This window comes from Phyllostomus hastatus, unplaced genomic scaffold (genome assembly GCF_019186645.2).
Source record: "Phyllostomus hastatus isolate PE091 unplaced genomic scaffold, TTU_PhHast_1.1 phas_contig_40, whole genome shotgun sequence".
In the NCBI taxonomy this organism is placed as follows: domain Eukaryota; kingdom Metazoa; phylum Chordata; class Mammalia; order Chiroptera; family Phyllostomidae; genus Phyllostomus; species Phyllostomus hastatus.
Genome location: NW_025333872.1, coordinates 66,649,852 through 66,677,631, shown reverse-complemented (window position 1 = coordinate 66,677,631; position 27,780 = coordinate 66,649,852). Strand labels below are relative to the sequence as shown.

The 27,780-nt window shown below is 34.7% G+C and overlaps 1 protein-coding gene across 1 annotated transcript in view; it reads left to right on the top strand.

Annotated features, from left to right (window-relative positions):
- TBC1D32 (TBC1 domain family member 32) overlaps positions 1-27,780 on the top strand; it is a 176,438-nt gene that overhangs the window by 134,757 nt on the left and 13,901 nt on the right. Inside the window, exons 28-32 of the mRNA XM_045843791.1 lie at positions 636-719; positions 10,058-10,127; positions 12,069-12,184; positions 12,980-13,134; positions 23,573-23,713. Coding sequence (XP_045699747.1) covers positions 636-719; positions 10,058-10,127; positions 12,069-12,184; positions 12,980-13,134; positions 23,573-23,713 — 566 coding nt within the window. The remainder of the gene's footprint in view (positions 1-635; positions 720-10,057; positions 10,128-12,068; positions 12,185-12,979; positions 13,135-23,572; positions 23,714-27,780) is intronic.

Here is a 27,780-nt window from a genome sequence, read left to right as displayed (position 1 = left end):
TAATTTGTCTTTAAAGTTAAGAGGTGTTTCATGACATGATTTAATTTCCTGGAGTTATAGATAGTGTTATTTTCAGTGAATTGAAGAGCTGCACTGCCTTAAAAATCCTGTGCTCTGCCTATCCATTCATTTCTTTTTCCCCTAACCCCTGCCAACCTTTTGTTTGATCTGGTTGCCCTAAACAGATGCCATCAGTCACAAAGCATATAATACACATAATATGTACTGGTTTTGAAAGGAACCTGAGCTATGTGTTGATCTTGATCTTGTAGTTCACATAACTTTTTCTGTATGTGTGAATAATTATGATGATATATTATAGTCTTATTAGTGATAATTTTCTCTCTGTATTGAAACCATTTAGCAAATTCTGAAGTAATCATAGAGACTCTAAAGATAAAATGTGATTCTTTTCTAGCTCTACATTCATAGGTTCTCAGTGAAGCTATTAAAATTTAATTTACATCAGAAACAGTGTTAACAATATTAAAGTGGTATGCGTTTTGAACTGGACTCCCTTAAGGGCATAACTAAATAAGTTGTGATGATTTTTATGTACTAGTCTGTGATTTGAGATGCATTATCACATATGATTCATGTCCTTTAATATTCTAATTATTCTTTATATATTACAGCTTTAGTAGAGTTACTTGAAAATTTTGTGCTTCATCTCTCTGAAAGCCCATCGGAATGCTACTTCCCCTCAGTAGAATATACAGGTACATTTTAAACATTTTGAATTTTGAAAACAGATAATAGATAATATTTCATAAGATGTGCAAATACATACTATTTCATAGAAATGTGTAATTAGATTACAAATATGCACAAGTTTCTCATTCTAAGAATCTTTCCTGTACATTCCAGGTATTCAATCTCTTCCGTGCAAATGTTTGGTTTTCCTTGTAACTTTCTAACTCTATTTGAGCTCTTTTTATTTGTTGACCTCTTAAAAACTGTTTTTCTTTAAGGTAATGCTTTCCACTCTTCTCACTGAAACCACTATCCTCTGGTGATCTCATCTGCTCATACTATTTTACGAATCTCATATATTGATGACATCTTCTACTCAGAGATCTACTTACAAGTTTTATTTTCATATTTCAACTGCTTAATAGGTAAACATCACTTGGATGTGTTTCAGAAACCCTCAAATTCTGAATGTCCAACAGGGACCTCTCCTTATCATACCGTATTGATACATATCCTCCTCCTGCCTTGCCTATTTCGGTGGGCACCACAGTCATCTCCTGTCTAAGCTAGAAACTGAGGAATGATAAACTCTCTTAGGTTCACATTTTCCTCCCAATCACCAAACCATGTTAGTTCTGTGTTCTGAATATATCTCAAATTTATCCACTTATATTGATTTCTACTCTTTTTTATGTTAGTTCAGGCTACCATTACCTTTTGCCTAGAGTATGACAACAGCCTCTTTACTTGGGTGTCTAACCGGAGTCTGATTTCTTTTGAAAGACATTCTTTATGCTGCTTTTACAGTGACCTTTGAAGCCCAAATCCGATCCACTCGTTCTTCTATCCCATAGAAGCTCACCACTGACCACTGCATAAAGTTTTACCATGATACCCAAAACCTTAAATTAGCCTTGCCCATTGTTCCTCTCTCTTGTTATCCTTTTCTTTCCATGCCTCATTATTTATTTTTCAGGAACACTAAACTATTAGCAGCACTGCCAGCTCCTTCCTCTCTCCTTCACCACACACAGATTCATTTATTCAACAGATAGATATTGTCCTCTACTATGTAATAGAACTTTTTTAAGCATTCAGACACAGGATTGAACAAAAGAGAGAAACAAATCTTGCCCTCACAGAGTTCACCTTCTGGTGGGAACATAGACGATAATGAAGCAAAAGATTCAGTATGTCAGATGGAATGGCAGTAGATGAGAATTACACAGCAGGGAAGAGAACTAGGGAGTGCTAGCTGAGGGTGAGGGTTACAATATTAAATAGTGTTCAGACAGCAGAAGTGGGTGCAAGATATATAGATATTTTTAAGGGAAGAGAATTTCAGCGAATGACATGGAAGAATAGTAATAGTATGGCTGAAAAGAAATAAGGGGGCAGAATTATTTGTGTGGAAGTCATAAAGAGGAGGATTGTGAGAGTTATTTCAGGGTCTTGAACATAGGATTGACATGCTCTGATTTACATTTTTTTAAAGATTTAATTTATTTTTATTTTTAGAGGGAAGGGAGGGAGATACAGAAAGAGAGAGACATCAATGTGTGGTTGCTGGGGGTCATGGCCTGCAACCCAGGCATGTACCCTGGCTGGGAATCAAACCTGCAACACTTTGGTTCGCAGCCCGCGCTCAATCCACTGAGCTATGCCAGCCAGGGCTGATTTACATTTTTAAAAGATCACAATGTTTGCTGTATTGAGAAATGAATGAAGGAAGACAAAGTGTTAAAGCAGGGAGACAGAGGATTTTTGAGAAGATCCAGATGAAAAATGGTAGTGGCGTGGGTGAGGATGTCAGTGGAGATGGTGAGAAGTACTTGGACTCTGGGTATATTTTGAAGATGGGACCAGCATAAGTGGGTAATGAATTGAATATAGGAAGATAAAGGAATATATATGAGATAAAGGAAAGATGGAATCAAAGAAGATGAAGTTACTGATCTGAGTCACTGGAAGGATGGAATTATCATACATTGAGATGGAGAAGAATGGGAAAAGAATAGGTTTGAGGAGATTTAAGAACTTACTTTTTATGTTAAGTTTTAAATACCTTGTACACATTTAACTAGACATGCTTAGGATATGCTACATATCTGAATATGGAATTTAGGGAAAGGTATTGGGTGGAAAAACAAATTATTAAATCATTAGCTTAGTGTATAAAGCCAATTTGCATCATATTCTGACTTAATGTCTAATTTTTTACTTGACAGTAACAGCCAGTAAAGTAGTTTCCGTGTCTTAACTATTATATGTATCCTCTGCACCTAGAATAACAGTGTCAATATATGCTGGACAAGCAAAAGAGAGAGTGGATAAAAGAATGAATGAGAGAGATTTTGTATACTGTACCAATCGGTTTGTCTTGATTTTAATGGGCAATAGAGTAAACCATGTAAGATTTCTGAGCAGAAGCTTTACTTGATTCATCTGTACCTTAGGGAGATTATTTTGGTAACTGTGTAAAGAATCAGGTAAAATACAGAACTGAAATTTGCCAAAGGTGAATATCCAGTACTCAGGATTGGTAAACAAAGAGATGGTGAAGAAAGCAGAGATGTAGCATGCACTCCAGACAACAGATCATCAAGGAATATTGCATTTCTTTTTCATAAGGGTGACATGACTTCTTTGCTGAAGAAACCATGGTTCAAATAGGTGTTAGTTTTGCAAGTTAGATATTATGTATCATATCTCCATAAAATTATACGTATATATGCACTTCCCATGTGTCCCTGCCTATCTTTCTAGCCCTATTAGCCACTGTTGCCCAAGCAAATTCCATGCATTCATATCAATGAATGTTTGCTCCTACCATTCTTTCTGGATAAACTTTTCCCTCCCATAACATCCATACAATGAATGTCCAACTCAGCTGTAAAGTTGTAGCTAGAATGTCATCTTCCGTCCACTCCCAAACAGGAATTTAGGGAAAGGTATATTCCCTAAATATATATCCTTTCTCTGTTCTCCTATTGCATTTGCTTTACTATTTTGATATTTATTATATTATATATGACTAGCTTAAGTTATTCTAATAGGTCTCAAACTCCTTTGTATCTTTAATATAACATTTGATATATTTTTACTGAATTAAATATATATACTAATGCTTAAGCATCTATATTCACACAAGTGCACTTGTATAACAATTGTAAATATATTGATAATTACAAACCCACACATGAGCATATACCTAATTATTTACACATAGTAACATCTAATGTAGATTAGGGAAAGGGATAAAAGAGAACATAAGAAAATAAAAAACAATGAAATGAGAGGAAAATACAAGGTAGCATTAATCAGAAGTTGAGGTACGTGAAGGGAATTGGTAACTGTTGAGTACTTCTTGTGAGTTAATTAGTGCTCTGTGGCACTTGGCTTGTATTATGTTATTCAGCACCACAACTACTCTCTGAAGTAGGTATAATAATTACATTTAAAATCAAGAATTGAGGTAAATAGGAAAGAATACAGAAATTGTGAAGTTAATTTGGAAGAAAATCATCTGTGAGGAAAATTATAACTTCATGAACAAACCTGAAAATGTACAGGAAAAATATACAGGGAATCACGCTAAGTCTGTGAGTAAGAGAGGAAATCGGTAAGCAGTAATCATGGAGATTTGCATGATCAGGTTGGCGCTCTCCCCAGTCTTTAGCATAAAAATCTCTAATGTCTGCAGCTTTCAATGTACCCAAGGCACGTTGTTTTATTGGGTTGTATTTTCTGTAGATATCCTAATAAAATTAAACTTATGCTACATGTGTTATCTAAACACTCAAAAACCTGATGTATTTCCTGCCCCCTGTTATACTTTTAAATTGTGCTAAGGGATATCTCACAGGTTGTCTTTTTAAAAATTTTTATTTACTTATTTATTTACTTACTTTTCTTCTTACTTATTTATATGTTTGTTTATTTATTTTAGACAGAGAGGAAGGGAGGAAGAAAGAGGGGGAGAGAAACATCAATGTGTGGTTGCCTCTTCTGTGCCCCGTACTGGGGACCTGTCCAGCAACCCAGGCGTGTGCCCTGACTGGGAATCAAACCAGCAACCCTTTGGTTCACAGGCTGGCACTCAGTCCACTGGGCCACACTAGCCAGAGATCACACATTGTCTTTTTTTTTTTTAATTTTATTTTAATCATTGTTCAAGTACAGCTTTCTCCCACTTACTCCCATTCCAGCCCACCCACCACACATTGTCTTTTTTGAATGTAGTATCTAGGCAGATAAATCCTGAATGTGAATTTAAATTTTTTAAAGGCTCCAGTTGAACAACTATCCACTGGAATTTTATAGTACAACAAAAACAAAGTGGCTTCCTATTGATCTGTTGTTTAATATTTATTATTATGATATGCTAAGTTTGTTGCTTGTATTGTTTTCTTCCCATGGCTTTAGATATCCTCATCACTTATCATTTATTTTTTGGCTGGTGAAACAATGTTTTGCTGTTACAAAATTTCATTTTATTTACTTCAAATAAACAAAAACTTGATATAAAGGATGTTTTAACGCAAATGCTGGATAGATATATTCAATGTTTTTTCTTGTTTCTTGAAATGAAAAATTGATTGTCTTTTTTAAAATGACAGCCTGCTAAACCCTAAGGTAGCTGAAATTAGAATAACACAGTCATCCATCTGTTGTTAGTTCCCTCAGGATTTCAATCCATTATAAAATCTAAAAAAATCAAATTAGTTTGGCTGTTTATCCCCTTGAAGAAAGAGGAAAGAACAGAGAAAGTTCTGCACATTTGCTGTTTGTAAGTCCATTCAGGTATCTTTCCAAATCTTAATAGACATTAACGTTTTGTTGGCTTAATTCTCTGGACATGTTGGGGATTTTCTGCTACTCTGACTGCTTCTTTGAAATGATAAACTAAGTAGTGCTTTCAAGGCACTACTTAGTAGTAAATAAAAGTAGTAAAAGTAGTAAATATTTTAATTTTATTCCTTTTCTCTTTATGTTATTAATCAAAAGAGTGAGAAAGTATCAAAAAATTTCATTGTTTTTTCTTCTGACTACTAAACTATTTTTAAACTTAAACATACAGTTAAACACCTTTTATTCTTTCTTTGGATATTCAGCAATTATGCCCTTTTCTAGCCTACATTTATGGAGCATGTTTGTGAGTATGTAATATAACTGCAAGTAGGGATGTAATATGAATGTCCCTCTCCTCAAGGAAGGAAGGTAGGACATACACCTAAAATGATGAATTAAGTAAGTTGAAGCATATAGTACAATAGCAAATGAAGAAATAAAAGAAAACTGATATTTTTTTTTAGCTGGCTATGTTGTTTCTGGCAATCTGCTAGAGCCTTTAAGTATCCTATTTGCATTAGGTTTTTATCAAATGAGGGTTTTTCTGTACGTGCTGCAGGTGTTTAGTGGGAAGAAGGATCATTGTTGACTAGTGCCACCTTGGAAGGTACAGGGGGAAGTGATAACAGAGCTGGGGAGGTGACGCTGGTACTGCCTCCTGGGCCTGTGCAGATGAAAGGAACAGGACGGGGCAGACCTGCAGACAAGGGTGAATTGCATAACTAAAGACATAGAATTGAACAAAATGGATAGATACAACCACATGTTGAAAAGAAGCAACAGAATCTGCAGAGTGCCTGGGGAAGGAAGGAGGTAGGAGGCAGTGTACTGACTGACTGATTTATGTGGCTGATTGAGAGTTCTCTGCCTCTACCACAGATGCAGCAGGGCTTCGGAGAGTCAGTGAAAAGTCAAGCAGCCACTGCTTCTTCAACCATGGATTTGTCTTCCAGCAGAGAAATTCTTTACTCTTCTAAAAATTTATTTTTTTCACACCATTAGCCAAGTGCCAGGCGGAATAGATTTAATTCGTTCTACTACTGCTCTGTGTGCTAGCTCTGCACACCAAACGTAGAGCAGAATGCATCACCAGAGTCAGGGCTATCAGTCACTATTAAGTAAATTTTTTCAACTCATTTTGTTCTGAGATTATTATATTATAATTAAAATGACTGGTTATTTCAAATAGTTGAATATTCATGCTGAGATTGAATTCGTCATTGTTACGTAACCAGGGTAAGTAGCACACTACAGGAGTCACTGTTTGGTTGACTTTTGTATTTAACAATTTAGTATTTTGTTAAGCTTTTTATAGTGACTCCAGGGATTAGGGAGTTATGCTGCCTATTTGTTGGTTAATTTCAATATACAGAAAACACTTTTAAGTTCAAATCTATTTCTGTCTCCACCTTGCTTCCAGTTTGATACATAAAACACAATTTGTTTTGTTGTTGTTCAGTGGATGTTTGTTCTTTCATTTATTCATTCATCTACTCATTCATTCACTCAGTGTTATTACATGCACACAGGTCTGTATATTAATGAAGATAAGTATTTTTCATGCTTAATAATCTCAGTTTATATGTATCAGAATCTAAGTGTTATCTGATTTCACTTAACCTTTTTGGCAACAATATACAAATAACAATCTTATCGTATCATGTTATGATAGGAGGTAGGTCTGTACCATGGCTATAAGAATATATAAAGTCAGAGTGTTTATCTTATTGAAACTGTTTAAATTTGTCAAAATCAGCCAATGTCACCAACACTGTACCACTAAAATTTATATATTTAAACTTGAGAAAATAAAATATAATTATTCTTAAAATACAGGACCACCAGGAACAGATTCAAGTACTGAAACAAAGGGAACTTCCTGGGCCTTACCCAGATGAAAATAACCTAACTGGGTATTGGTGAAAGCTGTGTTTAAATTATGGCTGAATAAAAGAAAATGCTTTCGATAAGATTAAAAACTTGAAATTATGGTGAACATATGAATGATGATTAATAGTTTTGAAAATTGGCCATTATTTTGTCAGAGTGAGTATCATTTGTGATACATACTTTTTTGGTACCAAGTGATGAAAAATTAAATCAAGCTTTTTTTTTTGTCTAAAAGAAAATGAGGCAGAATCATTTGTTCATATAATTGGGGTTAAGCTGCCCTTAGCAACCTGTCTCTTTCCTCTGTCCCTCCTTGTCCTTGTATGTTGGATGTATTTCTCTCTACTAGAGACCTAGGGCACCTCATAGCCCTGTATTTGATAGTGGGGAAAATGCCTATTTCACTCCAGTTTGAAAAATCTGGAGAAGACATTGCATAGTCTCCCATGTTTAACCTGTTGGTAGAAGAAGCGCAGAACTGGTGTCATTCTCCCCTAGGGACAGAAAGTACACTTCTTAGCACAGTAAAGGTTATAAACAGCTAGGAATTCTAAGCTAAATACAGTATAACTTAACTGTTGTCATTAGGCAAAATATAAAAATATTGCTAATTTTGGTTGAGATCTAAATAAGTAAACTCAGATGTATCAATAGTTTATTTAGAAATTAACAGACATTCATGTCTGCCTGTCTGACTGTATTTTCTTTATGAAAATGGTCACTCTAGCTAGTTGACAAACTGACTAGTCTAGTTTGCCTGGTCCTATGAGGAATCCTAGGCATGAGACTTTCAGTAGTAAAACCATGGAATTCCTAGATAAACTAGAAGTAGGTTACCTTAACTCTAGGAGTGCTAAAAGATGAATTATTGTTCGTCCAAAGAGTAGATATTTGATAACAGTGATGTTTAATTTGTTTTTCTCTATCTCTGTACATCTCAAGTCTATCTATGTTTTAAGGTTCAGTTGAAATTCCATGTCTTCCTCATCAAACCCTTCTGAATTTGCATAACGTTTTATCTGTACCATTCTTATTCCTCTTAGCACTTTCAAAAATTAGGGCTATCTATATACAAATTTTATCTCTGACACTACATGGAAAGTTCTTTTAGGACATGATATATTATTTATCTTTTATGCCCCAGAGCTTCTAGCATGGTATGCTACACTTACTTTATCAGAAAGGTTTATTAAAAGGAATGAACAGGTCCATGAGTTAAGTAGATTATATTGATAGTATGTGATGCACCAATATATAATGGGAAGGAAAGAAAACTGGTGATATTAGACTCAGAAAACCTAGTTTTTGATCCTCTCTACCACTAGATAGTATGTGAGTTTGGACAATTCCCTTAATATTGTGTGTTTGTGTGTACTCACACTGCTGTTTCTTTAGCCCAAAACTGAAAGTTTCAGCTAGACCTTCAGTGCTATCTAGTGATACCTTTTAGTGTTCTGTGTTTGCTTGGCCATCCAGTGTTCTCAAGGGCTAATCGAAACTTTCACCTTCTCCTATAGTTCTCTGTACTGAACAACCCCTTCTTCAGTTTTTTTCCCTATATCTTTATACTTTTCTGTCTTTATACTTTTATTTATAGACAAGTATATAATTCATGGTGCTTTTTTACTTTCTTTTTTTTAATTGAATTTATTGGGGTTGCATTGGTTAATAAAACTATATAGGTTTTATGGTTACCATTCTATAATACAGAATCTGCATATTGTATTTTGTGTTCATCACACCAAGTCAAATCTTTTTCCACCATCACATATCCCTCTATACCTTCTCCTACACCTCCCCACCCCTTTCCTGCTGGTAATCACCATATTGTTGTCCACGAGGTGTTTTGTTTTGTTTTTGCTTAATCCCTCTATCTTTTTCACCCAACCCTCTCTCCCCTCCCCTCCGACAGCTGTGACTCTTTTCTCTGTATCTATGAGTCTGTTTCTGTGTTGTTTGTTAGTTTATTTTATTCATTAGGTTCCACATATAAGTGAGATCTTGTGGTATTTTCTTGCTCTGACTGGCTTATTTCACTTAGTTATCATCAGTAAATTAACAAGCAACAAGTGTCAATGAGGGTGTGCAAAAAGGGAACCCCATTCTTTGTTTTTGGTAATCACAGTTCCTACTTCCCAGGGAATTTGCCTGCAAGAGGAGTTTGTTCATTCCATCCTCCTCCATTGTTGTGCATTATAATAAGAATCTTAGTTATTCCTTTCTGAGACTCTTGCTCAAATCTTTAAAAAATATATATATATATATATATAGTAATTCAAAATCTTATATATGCATTACTTAACAAAAAACAATAGTCTTGACTATTTTGGAGTTAATGGCTTTTGTGCTCTGAGAACCAAGTAAAAATAGATTGCTTGAAATTTATGATTAGTTGCTTCTGTATTTAATATGCTTTTAAAATGCTTTCTTTTATTTGTAAAATCTTTCCTGTTAATTCTTTTGAAAATATAACTGACAGTTCTTAAAAGAACAAACTCATCAATGTTTTCAAAATTCACATTAAAATATGTGAAAATATTGCTTTCATCACTTTCCAATTAAAATGTGATTATTATGCAGACTTTTATACATTTTTTTAAATCCAGTTTTCTGTTGTTTTTAGCTACTGATGCAAATGTGAAGAATGAAAGTCTTTCACTGGTGCAGCAGCTTGGCATTCAAATGACTGTCAGGTATGTTACAGGAAAATGGCTCTCTCGTGTATTTCTAGAATTGTTTAATCTACCTGATAGGTGCTTAATAGTATTTAACAACTGACTGTTTTGTATATTTTAAATACATGATTTATCATTCAGAAAATAACTTTATTTTGAGGATATTGGGACATGATTATTGATCTCTGTAGGTATATCAGTTATGATTCATTATTATTTCAGAGTTTAATTCCAGTGTATTTAAGTCTCTAAGTATTTAAGACTATCAGTTTTTTTTTCAAAAATAACATCGTAAATATCAGCACATTGGTAAAACAATCATGTCATTTTCTAAAATATGATTAGTTTAAATTATCAAACTATGGTGCTGAGTGCAAAAGTACCTTAAGGATAAGGCCTGGCTGGTGTAGCTCAGTGGATTGAGCGCGGGCTGCGAACCAAAGTGTCGCGGTTCGATTCCCAGTCAGGGTACATGCCTGGGTTGCAGGCCATGACCCCCAGCAACCGCACATTAATGTTTCTTTCTCTCTCTTTCTCCCTCCCTTCCCTCTCTAAAAAAAAATAATAATAAAAATAAATAAATAAAATCTTAAAAAAAAAAGTACCTTAAGGATAGATGCAGAAGTTAAAATGAATAAACCAATTATAGTAGCTTGAATTTTTAGTGTTCAGATTGTAATTTTCAAAGGAGATGGGCAAGCTAAACAGACTGGGAGTTAAGACTGAGTCATTGACCAATCTCCAGCCCCCAGTTTTGCTTATTGAATGGGGATATTGGTAGTCCCATTCCAAAGAGTCAGAATCAGAGTTAAGTTTTAGAAAGGTACATGTGAAAGATGTTAAATAGATTGAGTGTTTTTATAAATCTGTAGCATTATACTGAAAATGGTACTAATTCTAGCTTGCTTACCTTTGTAACAAAGGGCATATAACATTATTTTGCAACCTGCTTTTTACTTTAAATGCCCTGTTTCTGTGGTGAAATAGAATCTGTAGATAATATAAGCAGTCTAGTCACAATTTTTTTAAATTCAATAAAATGTCTTATTGGTAAGAAATAGATAGAAAATGATGTACAATGTCAGTGTTTGCATAAAACTACAATTTAAGACATAGTTGGCAGTCACATAAAACCGTCGTGACTCTGGCAGAGGCAGAGACTGGTTTTATTTTGGTGCTTCAAATACTGCGAGAGAGCTGCCACTGGCAAAATGACTTTCCAAAATGGTGAACACAGCTTAGTAAGACTTCAAATGAAATGAAGTGCTGTCTTTTTCCTATTTATTATACACATGGCTGCATTTGGTATATGTGAAAAAATAAGAAAATTTTTGTGATTTTATATAAAATGGTTAGATTTAGAGCATTATAAGTAGCTTTTTAATTCATGCAAATAACAGGCAGGGCATTTGCAAGTTGCTGTCATGCTGCCCCATGTACAACCTCCTGACCCTCACTCACTGACGACTGGTAGTGCTCCCAGTCACTATGACAGTAAGAAAAGCCCCCATAAATTTCCAAAGTGGCCCCCAGGGCAAGTGCCACTCCCACTTAGAATCATTGGAATGGGAACTTTAAAATTGCTTGTTAGGTTTGACATTTTAATCTGTTAATATTCAGTGTTTTAGATTAAGTTAAAGATAAAATACTCATATTCTACTTCTACATCTGTGGTATCTACAGTTGTTTTCTCATTATTGTTTTATTTTCCTTTAAAGTGACCAGCACTTACCAGATGAATACCGCTAATCTAAATTTATCATAGTTATCAGTAACATATGTTGAGTATTAGTATTTTTTTAAGTGCTCTGTATAGCATAGTTAAGCCAAAAGTAGAAATTTGAAAAATTAAAACCTTAAGATTTCAAGAGGACTACAGTTTGATGGATTTTAAAAAATGAATTTGCAAAAAGGGCCCGACATTTATCATTTTGTATGTTTTATGGGTTTTTAATGTAGGTATGGCAAATTCCTCAACCTGTTAAAAGATGGCGCAGAACATGATCTTACCTGGGTTCTGAAGCACTGTGAGAGGTTCCTGAAGCAGCAGCGAGCTCTTGTAAAGTCTTCTCTTCGTATCCTTTTTGAGTGGATTCACGATTCAACTTCCTTCATATATTTTTCATAACTTTGGATGGGGTACCTTAACACTTTTATAGTAAAATAACACTTGAAGCTGTATTACTGATTTTTTATGATACTTCTTCATAGTATTTTAAATACACATTTTATTATATTGAGTTGTGATTACTAAATTCAGTCTTATTCAATGAATCTAGAACTGAATAATAAAGTTATTAGAATATATTTACAGACAAATATAAGAAAGTTTTAAAAATACAGTTAGTTGATGTAGAAAAAGATTATCCTAAATTTAGTAAATCTAGAATAAGAATTTTAAAATCTGTTTATTATTTTACTTAAATTGGTTATAGTTCAGAAATAGAATTTGACTTGAAGAAAAAAATTAAGTATTTGCATTATTGAATCTACAAATGTGTGAATTTTTTGAATACTTGATTATGCTAGTAATTTGGCAGATAACCTGAATTACAGAAAGGATGGTACAGTTGTGTCCATGACTTGAACAGCTGTGTTTCTGCAGAGCAGATAGTTTTCCCCCCAGTTACTAGTGCTGTTGGCCTACACTGGACACTGAAGCAAATGGTACATTATAATAGTTACTGTGTAATTTTTTACTTCATAATATGTAATTTTATATCAATATTTTGTGAATTGGTTAAAGGCAAAATGAGGACTAAGAATCATTAATGTATCTTTCCTCGTAGAGACTTTGCTCATTTATGGAGTTGTTGTGTTCAATGTTACCAGATAATATATTATAAGAGTTCCTTAACTGTCCTTCCCAGTCTGCCTGCAGGGCAGCTGTGCTGGCCATGACTGGTTTGTGTCTTCTCTGTTCATGCTGATGCTGGGGGACAGACAGAAGACATTTTGGTTTCTGCAGCAGTTCTCCAGGCTTCTGGCCTCCGCTTTCCTTTGGCTGCCGAGACTACATATTTCTGTAAGACTTTTTAGTCTGTTTTAAAGGAGTGTTTTAAATTTTAAATCCTCTTTAAATTCACTGAGGTCTTCTTATTTCATTTGTAGAGCATTCTGCATTAATTTATATTTATTTTCTAAGTGAATGCTTTTGAGTGATTCTCTTTGAAGATATAGATTTAACATTTTCTCAAATATTTGGTGTCTTACCTAATGGTAGCTGAATGGCAGATTAATGATAATAGATGTATTATTAAATTTTAAACTTGTCATTTAATAAATTATCAAGTTCTATATACAAAAATGGAACTATTAAATAAATATTCTTTGTTGCTTTGTTGGAAATACTTGGTGAAATTATGGTATCAGAAAATATTTATTAAGTTGAAATTGTAACCATACTTTATAGAGGGGAAAAAAACACATTTTATATGCATTTTTGAATCTATGGTAAGTTTTGATCAAGGTAGTATAGTATATTTAAAAAATTTTCTCTAAACCCATGAGATTTCAGGGTTCAGTTTAGAGGTAAATATAACCCTTGGGTAATGTTTCTGTATTTGTTTCACCTACTTACTGCCATTTCAGATCTCCAATTTGGGGACACTGTGTACTATATAAACCATGCTAATGCTTCCCAAACCTTTTCCATGCCCTGTTGCACATGAGAAATGGAATCATGTGGTGCCCAAGGATAAGTTAAGGGGGCTAGAGAATATCAACATAGGAAACTAAATGAAAACATTTATTATGTTTGTACAATATATATTGGTTATAAAAAAATAAAGGCAATACATCAAGAATACATTAAACTGTATTTGAACAACAATTAAAATAAAAAATGTTATAAAAATAAATATTCATTACATAACTTTAAAAAAGAATACATTAAATATTAAAATATTATGATTTTTATGCTTGAAGTAGCTGTGTACAATTCCTGATTAATACTTTTCAAGCAATGAAACTATTTTCCTTCTGGTAACTAGAATTCAAACAATTCTTTAAATTGTACATAAAGTTTTTTTAAATCTCATAGATTTTTTACTCTTCCATTTACAAATATAATGTTGAAAATTCTTTTGATCTAAGTATGGATTTTGAGTCCATTCACACATTTTCATATTGAGTGTTCTTAAACGATACCTACATTTCATTAGTCTCAACTATTCTACTTTAGTGTTCTGATTGTGACACTGTCAGACATCACCAATGAACTGTTTTTGAACATACTTGTAATATTTCTGCTTTGAATCTATAAACTTTTTCATGACACCTTATTTTAATTTTAACATAGCAGCAGTAATGTATTCTAAGAGCATTTCTTCTTATAAACCTGAAAGCAGGCATGACCCTAGAGACTTGCATTTTATTAGATTTACAGTGTTGAAGCTATCATTTAATATGGAATATAGATTTGTGAATGCATGGAATGACCCATAGGTCTGGGTTTTAGAATGAGTCCTTGTTGTAAAGCCTAGACACCTTTCAGTTGGTGCAGCTGGAACATCAGTGAAAACTTACGCAGTGCCTTCTGTAGTACGTTTTTCTTTTCAAGTACAAATGGACCACATTGAATATTTCATTACCAGTAGTTTTAGTACTTCTCAATAAAACAATAACATTCTGCTAAGATTCTTTAGGGATTCTGTCTAAAACTTGTAGCTAACTGTAGTTACAAATGTCTATGCTCTAACCACTCCATAGTATAACTTTTGTTTACTTCATAATTTTTTGATTGGTGTTTTTTCTATGCTAATGACTTGTTAATGCATTCAGTAAGTTTTAATATATTATTTAAAAAGTGGTCTGTTTTCTATTTTGTTGAATCCATTGGTTTTAAACATTGCACTAACGATTTTTAAATTATATTTTATTGTTTATGCTATTACATTTGTCCCCGTTTTGAAAATATTTACAATTTTCCCCCTTTGTCCACATCCATCCAGCATCCCCCATTCCCTCAGGCAATCCCCCAACCATTGTTCATATTCATGGGTCATGCATATAAGTTCATTGGCTACTCCATTTCTTATACTGTACTTTATATCCCCATGGCTGTTCTGTAACCACCTATTTGCACTTCTTAATCCCCTCACCTCCTCACCCATTTCGCCACACTCCCCTCCCATCTGGCAACCATCAAAATGCTCTCTGTAGTCATGGTTCTATCTGTTCTTGTTTGCTTAGTTTGTTTTTAGATTCAATTGTTGATATATATTCATTGCCATCTTATTGTTCATAGTTTTGATCTTTTCCTTAAATAAGTCCCTTTAACATTTCATATAATAATGGTTTGGTGATGATGAACTCCTTTAGTTTTTTCTTGTCTAGGAAGCTCTTTACCTGCCCTTTAATTGTAAGTGATAGCTTGGCTTTGTAGAGCAATCTTGGCTGTAGGTCTATGCTTTTCATGACTTTGAATATTTCTTGCCAATTCCTTCTAGCTGGAAAAGTTTCTTTTGAGAAATCAGCTCACAGTCTAATGGGAACTCCCTCATACATAACTAATGGCCTTTCTCTTGCTGCTTTTAAGATTCTCTATCTTTAACCTTTGGCATTTTAATTATGATGTGTCTTGGAGTGGGCCTCTTGGCATCCATCTTGTTTGGAATTCTTTGTGCTTCCTGGACTTGTATGTCTATTTCCTTCACCAAATTACAGATGTTTTCTTTCATTATTTTTTCAAACAGTGTCCAATTTTTGGTCTTTCTCTTCTCCTTCTGGCATCCCTATGATGTGAATGTGGAATGTCTGAGTTTGTCCCAGAGGCTGCTTATAAAATCCTGATTTTTTTGGATTCTTTTTTCTTCTTGTTGTACTAATTGCTTTGCTTGTTTATGCTTCCTTATGTTCCAAATCATTGATTTGATTCTCAGCTTCATCCACTTTACTGTTGTTTTCCTGTAAATTGTTCTTTATTTCAATTAGTGAATCCTTCATTTCTGACTGGAATTTTTTATGCTGCTGAAGTCCTCACTGAGTTTCTTGAGCATCCATATAACCAGTGTTTTGACCTCTGCATCTGATAGATTGTTTATCTACATTTTTTTTAGTTCTTTTTCTAGAGTTCTGATCTGTTCTCTCATTTGGGCCATGTTTCTTTGCTCACTTTGGCAGCCTCCCTGTGTTTGTTTCTATGTATTAGGTTGAGTTGCTATGACGCCCTGTCTTGGTAGCATGGCCTAATGTAGTAAGTGTCCTGTAGGGTCCAGTGACACAGCCTTCCCTGTCATCCAAGCTGGGTACTCGAGGTGCACCCTCCATGTGTGCTGAGTACACCCTTCTCTTAATCCTTGACTGCTGTTGGCCGGTCAATGGCAGGGATTTACCCAGGCCAGTTAGCTTCAAGGACTAGTTGTGACCACTGGCCACAAAACCTCTGCCCTCTGTGGAGGGTCAGCTGTGCAGGGGCAGGGTGGAAGTATTCCGATGTGGTCTGTAGATGTCCACTGAATGCGTAGGCTTTGGGGTTTTCTAGGTGGTGCAAGCAGTGTCAGCCCCCACCTGTGTTCTGCCCAGGGCCACCCGGCTTGAGCTATAAAGCAATCTGAGATGGCTGCTACTTGTGCTGGGCTTGGGTTTTCCCACAGGAAGCCACACTGTAAATCTAGGGCAGCTTCTGCTGTGCTGGGCCTGGGGCCATTTAGCAAGAGGTACAGTAGCTGTGCCTCACTGAGGCTGGCTATTGCTTATTTGAGAGGATTTAGGAAGTTATGAAACATGAGCCAGGACCAGCAAATCATATGGAAAAGTCTCTGTTAACAACTTGTATGGGCTGGTTAGTTTGGTGTGATGGAGTCTCAGGATATCCAGGGTGGGGCAAACAGTGTTAGCCAGGTGAATGGAGTCTCAGATATGGTCCCCTCCTGCCAGGTCTGTGGCTTTGTAAGGGGGACGGTTCATAAAAGGGACAATGGTGTTGCACAGGGTATGAATTCCTTCTTTCTTTCTGCTGCGTAGTATTCCATTGTGTAATGGATGGAACTGGAGAGCATTATGCTAAGAGAAATAAGCCAGGCGGTGACAGACAGATACCATATGATCTCACCTTTAAGTGGAACCTAATCAACAAAACAAACAAGCAAGCAAAATATAACCAGAGACATTGAAATTAAGAACAAATGGACAGTAACCAGAGGGGAGATGGGGGGAACAGGGTGAAGGGTTTTCAGGAACAACTATAAAGGATACATGGACAAAACCAAGAGGGGTGGAATCAGGGGAAGGAGGTGAGGATGGCTGGGGTGGCAGGGGAGAGGAGTGGGGGAAAAGGTAGGCAACTGTACTTGAACAACAATAAAATAGAAAAAAAAAGAGGGACAATGGCTTCTGCCTGCCTTTCTATCTGGAAAAATGCTGTCCCCAATTCTCACCTTGATGCTAGACACTTCAGTTACTCCCTGTATGCCAGCAGTCCCCAGTGCTTTTGGAGCCATGGACCAGTTTTGTGGAAGGCGTGGTTGACGGGGTCGGGGATGGGACAAGAGGCGGAGCTCAGGTGAGCTTTGCTTGTGGTCCAGTTCCTAATAGGCCTCAGACTGCTGCCTGTCCAAGGCCCTGGAGTTGGGACCCCTGCTGTATGCACTGGTACCTTTCAAGTTGCTACCCCTGTGCTGGAGCTCAGAGGGAGTGAGTCTGAGTAAGTCCGTGTGCGGATTCTTTAACAGAAACTGTTTGGGACTTTAGAAGTTTCTTCCACCAACTTAATCACTGCTGGTTTTTCCAGCCAGAAGTTATGGGGACTTATCTTCCTGGCACTGGAACCCTGGGCTGTGAGGCCTGGCGTGGGACTGAGACTCTTCGCTCCTGAGATATCCCTCCCAAATTTTTATCTGCAACACATGGACATGGGACTAACACATCTTGTGCAACTCCGCCCCCCCTACCAGTCTGGATGGATGCGGTTTCTTTAATTTTGCAGTTGTCAGACTTCATTTGACTTCATCTGACAGTTCTGAGTGATGTTTGTTCTGCAGTTTAGTTGTAATTTTGATGTGGTTGTGCAAGAAAGTGAACATGTTTACCTGTGCTGTCATATTGACCAGAAGTCTCCCTGCAACATCATTTTTATGTATGAAATAAGCAAATCTTGATAGAATAAGAAATCTGCAGTGTGGTGAGACACTTAACTCTAGCTACTTGTAGGATAGACTTGTCCACCTACTTGAGCTCCATCTCACATTATTGTGATCAATCTCAAAATGCTTCCACCTGTTTCCAGTCTCATATTCCCCAACCTCATTATCCTGTCCTGTGTTATCCTTTCATCCCATAACATACATCAACTTCTGATGTGCTTAATTTATGTATTTATGTATTATTAATACACTTAAGTTAATAATAAATACATAAATTAATTCTATGAGGGCAAGGTTTTCTTTTTGTTTACTGATGTGTTCCAAACTGTGGCCCATATTAATTAATAAAAATGTGTTGAATGGGAGAATTAATATTTAACTAAAAATGCATAAAAGACATTAGGCTTATGTTACTTGAGAAAATTTATTTAAATGATATTGGATCCTCTGCATTCTTAAGAATGTTGTGAACAAATTACACTTAAAAAAGTTTAGAAACTTGGCCTACAATAAGCAGTATCAGAAATAATGAAATATCAGTTTGAAGTTTTCAAAAATCATTCTTTTTTAAGATTTTATTTATTTTTATAGAGAAGGTGAAGGGAGGGAGAAAGAGAGGGTGATAAACATCGATGTGAGAGAGAAACATGGATTGGTTGTCTCTTGAACTTGGCCCCCCAGGGACCGAACATGCAGCAGATACATGTGCCCTCAGCTGGAATCAAAGCTGAAGCAAGCTACCCGTTGCTTCACAGGACAACATCCAACCAACTGAGCCACAATGCTCAGGGCTCAAAAATTATTTTTTAATGAAATTTCATTAAGAATCAGAATTTGACTAATTATTAACACTAAAGTTGTTAATAAAATAAGAGATTAAGCTATAGTAAAAAATCAGTTTCTTCTAATTTCTAATTAGGAATATCTAATTTCAATAATTATAATAGAAGTCAAAATCATATATGCCTTATCTGTTACTAAAAACATGAAAAAGTAGAACAAATTAAATTGAGATTAAAAACTGAAATGTTTTATATTCAGATTCACAAAAAACTCTTTTGATAAAAATTCACACACAGTTCTCTCTTATTCCTCACAAAATATTATCCATCACAGGAAGGTAGGAGTTAAAACTTCTAATAGAATTCAAGTACATATTTAGATTTTTTTTGTTTGTTTTGGAAATTTCCTTCACTTTTGATATGGTACTACTGTTCCTAATGATATCTCGGTGTCCCTTCAGCCAGACAGCCAGACCAGACCCTCTGTTTTATCATCTCCAGAAAATAAAATTTTAGAGAGTTCAGGTGCTCAGAGGTGCATTTAGTTCCTCTCATGTTAGCCTCTTCCTCTTTATTCCCAGAGATCCCTGGCCATCGAGTTTTGAAGCTTTTGGAGATTCTTCAGGGTAAATTTGGTTGGTTTTCAGCTCTCACTACCGTTAACTTAAGATTCCACTTTTTCAGGCCTGCGAAGTCTTTTCTGCTTTCTGGTTTCCTAAGTTGTGTTGCAGCTGTCACCTGTACATTTCAATTTAAATTTTACAACCATCGACATGTCAGGACACACTTGTCACACTTGTGACACACTTCTTGCAGGGAATCAGCAATAACAAGTCATGTGACCAGTCACTTGCACGAAAGAAGACCAAAATAAAAACCTCTTCCCTTTCTTACATGTGACTTTAAATTGCATTTATATTTGAAGATTCCATTTTCTTGTGTATTTTTTCCCCAAGAGGAGAAAGACTTATATTTTATAGAGTTATAGAATCACATTTTTAAAAACCATGGTCAGCGTTTTCTCTTCACGCAGCTGCAGAGGAGGTTGCACGTGCGCATGGATCGCCGCAGTGCTGCGGCTCAAGCGCGCCGGTCATCTACCGCAGGTTCCCACAGTGCCTGCGGCACGGGGACTGGGTTTGGATCTGTTTGGTTGGTTTGGAGCATTTGTCTGTGTAATAGTCTTTCTTTTTAATTTCCATAGCTACATAGGGCTAGATTTTTTCTTGGTGTCAGAAATAAAATGACTCACCAGAGCTACCTATAGTGGAAAAAAAAACTTACTATTTTTCATTTCTAAAAAGTGCATATATTATATTTTTAGTCACTGAAGTAAAGTACTCTGAGTTTCATTGTTTTATAAAGTCTTTGTTTCATATTATGCCACATTCTAGTATATTCCAAACCAAAAATTTTTGCTGATACTTTTTTCACAAATGTAGCATAGTTTATATATGTTTATATGTCACTTAGATGATGTAGTAAATGCTGTTGTCATCCTACATGTGTTCCACTTAATCCTGTATTCTGGATTTTATGTATGTATGTATGTGTATATGTATTTTTAGAGAAAGGAAAAAGGAGGGAGAAAGAGAGGAAGAGAAACGTTGATGTGTGAGAGAAACACTGATTTGTTGCGTCTTGTAGGCCCCCTATGGAGGACCTGACCTGCAACCCAACCCCAACCAGGAACCAGAACATGATTCTGGTTTGTGGGATGATGCTACTGAACTATGCCAACCAGGGCATATTCTGGATTTTATTTAGAGTTACCTTTAATAAGTGCTATCATCCTTTCAGACTGTTGCGACTAAGCAAAATACATCAAAACACTAAAAGTTTAACAAATATAATTTATCATCTAAAGATTCGAAATACTCTGTTGCATTTGTGTGGCTCACAGATGTCATTGATCTGGCTTTAAGAACAGCATTTACTATAAATTAGAGTTATGAAATGTCAATTAATAGACCAATTAATAAAATTATTGCAAATGAATTTACTGTGAGTACTGTGTGTAATCATTAGCATCTTTTCTTCTTATCATTCAGTCAGTAATTTGTGGAGTAGCTACTCTATTCATGGTTTGGTGCTAGGAGCTTGTTTTGGTTACAGAAAAGTATGGTATAATTTCTCCCAACAGAGTATAATCTATAATAGTGGAAGAACTCTTTCCTTATCCTTGTCAATTCATTACATAATAATGGCCTATTTTTTTTGAGGGTGTAATTAATTATTTTATTACCACCATCTCTTAACAGACCAACTCTAAATATGTTGTTTTCAGTGCTGCATAGATACTGTATAAGAATTATTTCTTATACATGCAATTCTTATGCTGTTATTACACATATATTCAGAAAAGTATTACCTAAGTTTGTGCTGAAAATTAAAATATTATGTATGACTTGCTTTTACGTATGTTTATTACATTCATTAATTTTGCTCTACTAGTACTTATTAGTGAAACATTGTGTATTTCACAAAAGAAAATAAAGAAGATAAAGGATACTAATTCTCATGCAGTTTGTATTTTTTTTTATTCAATAGAAAGGTTATATTTCATCCTAGACATCTATCAGCAATTGACTACAAGATGTCCAATTAATATGCTATGTATGTCTTTCATCATTGTAGAAAATTAGAGGTTTTTTGTGTGTACTATGAATATCTTCCTGAGAATATGTCATAAAATATTTCTGCAATGTGTATTTTTCTACAAATATATATATCAGCATGTGAAATGGTTAATCATCATTTATCATGATGAACAATAAAGTAGAAAAACCATTAATAAATTAATCCAATGATTTCAGAAATGTTAGTATATAACTCAAACCTAAATCCTTAAAAGCAGCTTAACAATGAAGTTGGAAAGGAATCCTCCTTATTCTAACTCTTATGTAATTGTTTTATGTGAGTTTGATTTGTTTTAATTTAAAAGTATTAACTTTCTTTTATTAAAAAGATTTAAAAGGCTTATCTAAGAAATAGAAGAAGATCAAAAACTATGAATAATAAAATGACAACAAACTCACAACTGTCAACAGCTGAATCTAGAAAAAAAAACAAAAACTAAGCAAACACCTAGAAGAGGAAACGAATCAGAGAAATGATTGCGTGGAGGGTTATCAGTAGGGAAGGGGAGGGGAGGGAGGGGGAAGGAAGGTGCAGGGAAGGGGAGGGGAGGGAGAGGGAAGGAAGGTGCAGAGATAAAATAGATGGGTAGAGGTAAAGAATGGTATAGAAAACAGAGAAGCCAAAGAACTTAGTTCATGGACATGAACTAAGGGGGAGAATGCTGGAGATTTGGGGGGTGCAGGGCAGAAGGGGGATAAAGGGGAAAGAATTGGGAAAACTGTAATAGCGTAATCAATAATATATATATATATATTTTTTTTTAAATGTTTAAAAGGAAGAGTTGCCCAGTAAAGGCCAGAACATAAAATGCTTTTCTGAAACTTTCTTAATTATGTATTCTTCAGATCTAATTTATCTATTTTTATTATAAGCCTATAGGATATAATTGCTAATCTAAGAGTTTTTCTTGACATTAATTTATATCTTCAAGTTTATTCTTTGTTCAAATTATTGTGATTAAATGTTGGGTTTATAGTAATACTCATTATAGAACATTTATGATAATAAATTGTATCTAAGAGCTAAATTAAAAAAAATCACATTTTTTAAGAAATTGCTGAGAAATACAAGTCTGTAAATATTTTTGTTTATCCACACATATATAGTATGTAGACATATACATATAAAATATAAGTGTACATTTTATATAGTATATATATTTATATTTACATATAATTATATGTATAACTGGCCTGAAAACTTTGATGTAAATGCATTATGTATTTTTCCCCACTTTTAGAGGTGAATTTCTAATGGAGTACTTAATTACAGTTATTAGTTACAAAAGTTTATAGTTGGGTTAACATTAACGTAGAAAAAGGGGGATAGGCAAATATCTCTAAGAATTGACAAGTTAAAACTTTTTTTAAAGATTTTATTTACTTATTTTTAGAAAGGGAAGGGAGGGAGAAAAAGAGAGAGAGAGAGAGAAACATCAATGTGCAGTTGCTGGGGGCCATGGCCTGCAACCCAGGCATGTACCCTGGCTGGGAATCGAACCTGCGATGCTTTGGTTTGCAGCCCACGCTCAATCCACTAAGCTATGCCAGCCAGGAAAACTTTTTCATATTATGGAATCATTAGACAAAGCCAAGAATAGTTAGTGTATTGAAATATGCATAGTATTAAAAAGTAAAGCATTTATTACACATGTACGCACTCGTGTATTTATTCTTTCATACAACACCCACCCCCATCATTTCACAAACTTGAAGTTGCCAAAATTACAAAGTGTCAACTATATTACTGCGTCTTGGAAGGTATATCATATTACATTTACTGAAATTTATGCCTTCTACAGTGTTTAACACCTGACTCTTAAATTTATGTAACTTAATATTTGCATAACTTGTTATGAGACCACAATTTTGAAGTAGCAATTCAAAGCAAAAGATTTGGATGTTTGATTATTTTAGCTGCACATTCATTAATTCTCAATTTTTTCTTTTTTATGCAGAGGTACCTCCCTGTTGACACAATAGAATCTGGCATCCATCCTGTGTATTTTTGCAGCACTCACTATGTTGAAATGCTCCTGAAGGCAGAGGTGCCACTTGTGTTTTCAGCTTTCCACATGTCTGGTTTTGCACCATCACAGGTAATCCACAAGGGAGTGATGTTTCCTCAACTCCCAGACTTCGATGTCTTTAAAGAAAATTACACTCTTATCAGATATAAGAAATACATTTAAATTAATAAGATCATTTTTGTAAGTATTTATACTTTTGTGTTTAAATTCCTAAACTGGCTTCTTTTTCTTGCATCTATTAGAATATATAGCTTTACTTTATAGTAGACGTCTGGCATTCACAGAATTTGAATTCAAGTTCAACTATTCAAAGGTGTAGCTATTTTGAAAGTCTATGACATTAGGCTTTTTAATGGAGATAATATTTGCTTCAGAAGGCAAATTTAAGGATTAAGTAACTGAGGGCAGTAATTTGTATCAACACTGAGTGTCTGGTATGTGAGATACTGTATCTTTTTAAATTTTTATTTTATTTTTATTTTTTCAGTATAATCTTGATTTATTGTTTAATGAGTTGCTTTACTTCAGATTTCATTTATTGTATTTATTTATTTATATTGTTGTTCAAGTACAGTTGTCTTCATCTTCCCACCACTGCTTTCCCCCACCCTACCCACCCCTATCTCCCACCCTCTATCCTTCCCCCCTTTGGCTTTGTCCATGGGTCCTTTATACATGTTCCTTGATGACCCTTCACCTTCTTTCTCCCATTACCTCTGTCTCCCCTCCCTTCTGGTTACTGTCAGTTTGTTCTTTATTTCAATGCCACTGGTTATATTTTGCTTGCTTGTTTTGTTGATTAGGTTCCATTTATAGGTGAGATCATACGGTATTTGTCTTTCACTGTCTGGCTTATTTCTCTAGCAGAATAGTCTCTAGTTTTATCCAGGCTGTCATGAAGGGTAGGAGCTCTTCTTTCTGCTGCATAGTATTCTGTTGTATTGATGCACCACAGTTTTTTGATCCACTCATTTACTGATGGGCACTTAGGTTGCTTTCAGCACTTGGCTATTATTGTAAATTGTGCTGCTATGAACATTGGGGTGAATAGGTTCTTTTGAATTGATATATCAGGGTTCGTAGGATATAATCCCAGCAGTGAATTGCTGGGTGAAATGGCAGTTCCATTTCTAGTTTTCTGAAGAAATTCCATACTGTTTTCCTGAGGGGCTGCACTAGTCTGCATTCCCGCCAACAGTGCACCAGGGTTCCCTTGTCTTCGCAACCTGGCCACCACTTCTTGTTGTTGTTTTGTCAACGATGAGCACAAAGATATCTGAAAGGATACTCTGCATCACTAGCCATCAGAGAGATGCAAGTTAAAACCACAATGAAATATCACTTCACATGGATGAGAATGGCCATCATAAGCAAATGATAAGATACTGTATCTTACCTAACAAGAAAGCCTAGAGCTGTGTTTCTGCTTTTGGGATCTAAGAAGTTTTCACGATTTTTCTAGGGCCTAGAGTTGTGTGTATGGTCACATGGCAGGAGCCGCAAGTTTATGGTTAAGATTATCTTGATCTTGGAGCTTATTTGATCTGTTTATGTGTCATGCTTGGTAGACTATCCTTCATTGCCTTGGATTTGTCCTACCAGAAACATTTGCCTCTTAATTAGACAGTAGCTCTTTTTAATGTTATGACCCGTCTTTATACTTACTTTGAAGAGCCCTTATGTCATTTGTTACATTTACTTGTACCAGGTTACTCCACCTGTTGTTTTAAATTTCCTGAAATTAATTAGAAGCCTAATTAAGGAATTACATGTAGTGGAAAGGAACACTCTTTATCAGCTGATTGTAGCTCTTACTGTGTATGTACCTAAAACACTCCCGGGAAATTTGAATTACAAAATGGTAACTTTGTTTGGACATAGTTACTTAAATATTTAATATAAGCTCAATAATACATTATTTCAATTCTTCTAAAAATTGAAGTTGTGGAGCAATCTGTTCCTGAGAGTTCCTTTTCGCCATTCTAGTTGTGATTGATATGTTGTGTGTTGTCTAATACTTCCAATCATTTAATAGCTCTTGACATATCCTTTTAATTTCAAAATGGACTACCAAAGACTGTGGGGAAAACTTGCAATACATCAGGCCACACTGTATCAATTTTGTATCTATCATTTTGTCATCTCTTTATCAATTTGACAAGTCTTTATCAATTGTGTTATCTTTATCAATTTGAAACTGCTTGCATGTAACAAGCAGATTTATCTAATAAAAACCACTGCATTATTTCTCAGCAGTAATATTATGTTTCTTAAATTATCTAATGTAAAAATGCTTTTTAATGGCTCCCTTTGTGAACTAGTTATTTTGTGTCTAAAGTATATATCATTGCTTTGTTGATATTATTTTGCCATTTTACTGGTAATTATAAAATATGTAAACTACTTTTAATTAACTAGATGGGTATGTGTGCTTAAGTAATTGTTTGGATACAAATTTTGTATTTCAAAGCTTATTCATTTTGAACTAATTAGAAGCAGTGCTTTTTGAAGTTGTTAATTTCTAGACACAAAGGGATTGGGATTGGTTGATTAATGAAGGATTTGTGGGTAGGTTGCTGAATAAAATATGCAGCTCACTGCAGTAAAAATAACAAGCTCAACTAGAATACAAAAATATAAAGTCAGAAATACATATTTGTTGATTACAGTTTCTTCTAAGAGTAATTGAGATTGGAAAGGAAATAGAAATTCAGATATATAGTCTTCTTAAATGAACAGAAAGTCGTTTTTTCTAATTAACTTTTTGACCAATTTTACAGAACTTTCCTTATTGAATTTTATTAACTTCCTTGGTTTAAGAAGTACCGCATGTCTTTAATCCTTTATCTCTTGTAATTCCTTTGGGACATCATTTGGCATATTATTGATTATTGTAGTCTGTGTTAGCAAGTGGGCTAACGTGGATAATTTTCTGAATACACTCTAGAAAAACCTCTGGGTTTTTCTCTTTTGCTGGGTCTCTACCACCACCACTACCACAAAAGCAGAATTATAGATTACTATTTTATCATTTCATATATCGTGACAGTACTTTATGAAAATGTAAAAGTGTACGAAGGCAAAGCAGAATGTCAAGGCTAGGAATGCCCCTTGTTCAGAGTCAGACTGAGAAACGAGTCCCAAGGGGCTTTGCCTCTCAGACTCACGTGGCTGATGTTGCCACTTGAGATATCTTCTCCCTCCCTGTGCTCCATCTTTACTAGCTTATCCTGATAATGAGGACTTCTCTTAAAACTACATATTTGATTTTGAAATTAGTTTTACTTCTTACTTTAGTAATTATTTCTATGGTGAGAGCAAATACAATAAGACCAGAATAGTTGTTAAAAATAGATAGTGTCTTTGAATCATAAAAGTCAATCATTTAAATCATACATACTTTGGCTTATTCAGGTATCTGTAAGGAATTCTTCTTCACTTTTTTTTTTTTGCTTAATTCTTATGGAATGCTTTGAAGATTATTAAGTCTCCATACCTATGAGAATAATTTACCTCAGATAAAATAATTATGTTTATCTCAGTGTTGCATCTTAATGTTCTTTGGCATAAGCTTAAGTATGATCAAAGAGAAAATTTCCTAGGAAGGCTATGGTACATTTTGATATATATTGTACAAGTGATTTTTCTTCCTTATAAACCTAAAAAAGCCATTTAAGTGTCTTAAAGTATAATTAGGTCTAAAGAACATTGGTTTACTAGAAAAACAAAAGTTTGTTTCACTTTCTTTGTAAACCATTTTATAAATGACTATTTTTCAACAAATATGAGGACTCAACTGCTTCTTAAAAATATATAACATTGCATATTTTTGAGATGTATAAGAAGGAGTTTGGCAATTTCTAGCAAAATCACATGTGCATTTACCCATTAACCCAGCAATGTTGTTTATAGAAGTCTATCCCAAAGATACATTGAGAAAATTTTGAAAATAAATGCATACAAATATGTTTTTATAGCACTATTTATAGTAGCAAATGACTAGAAACAATGAAGATGTCTATGAATAGGGATTTGGTTGAATAAATAATGTTTTATCCACAGTGGAATACTATGCAATTGTAAAGATGAGTGAAAACTCTCTTTGTATATTGTCGTGGAATAATATATGGGATCTT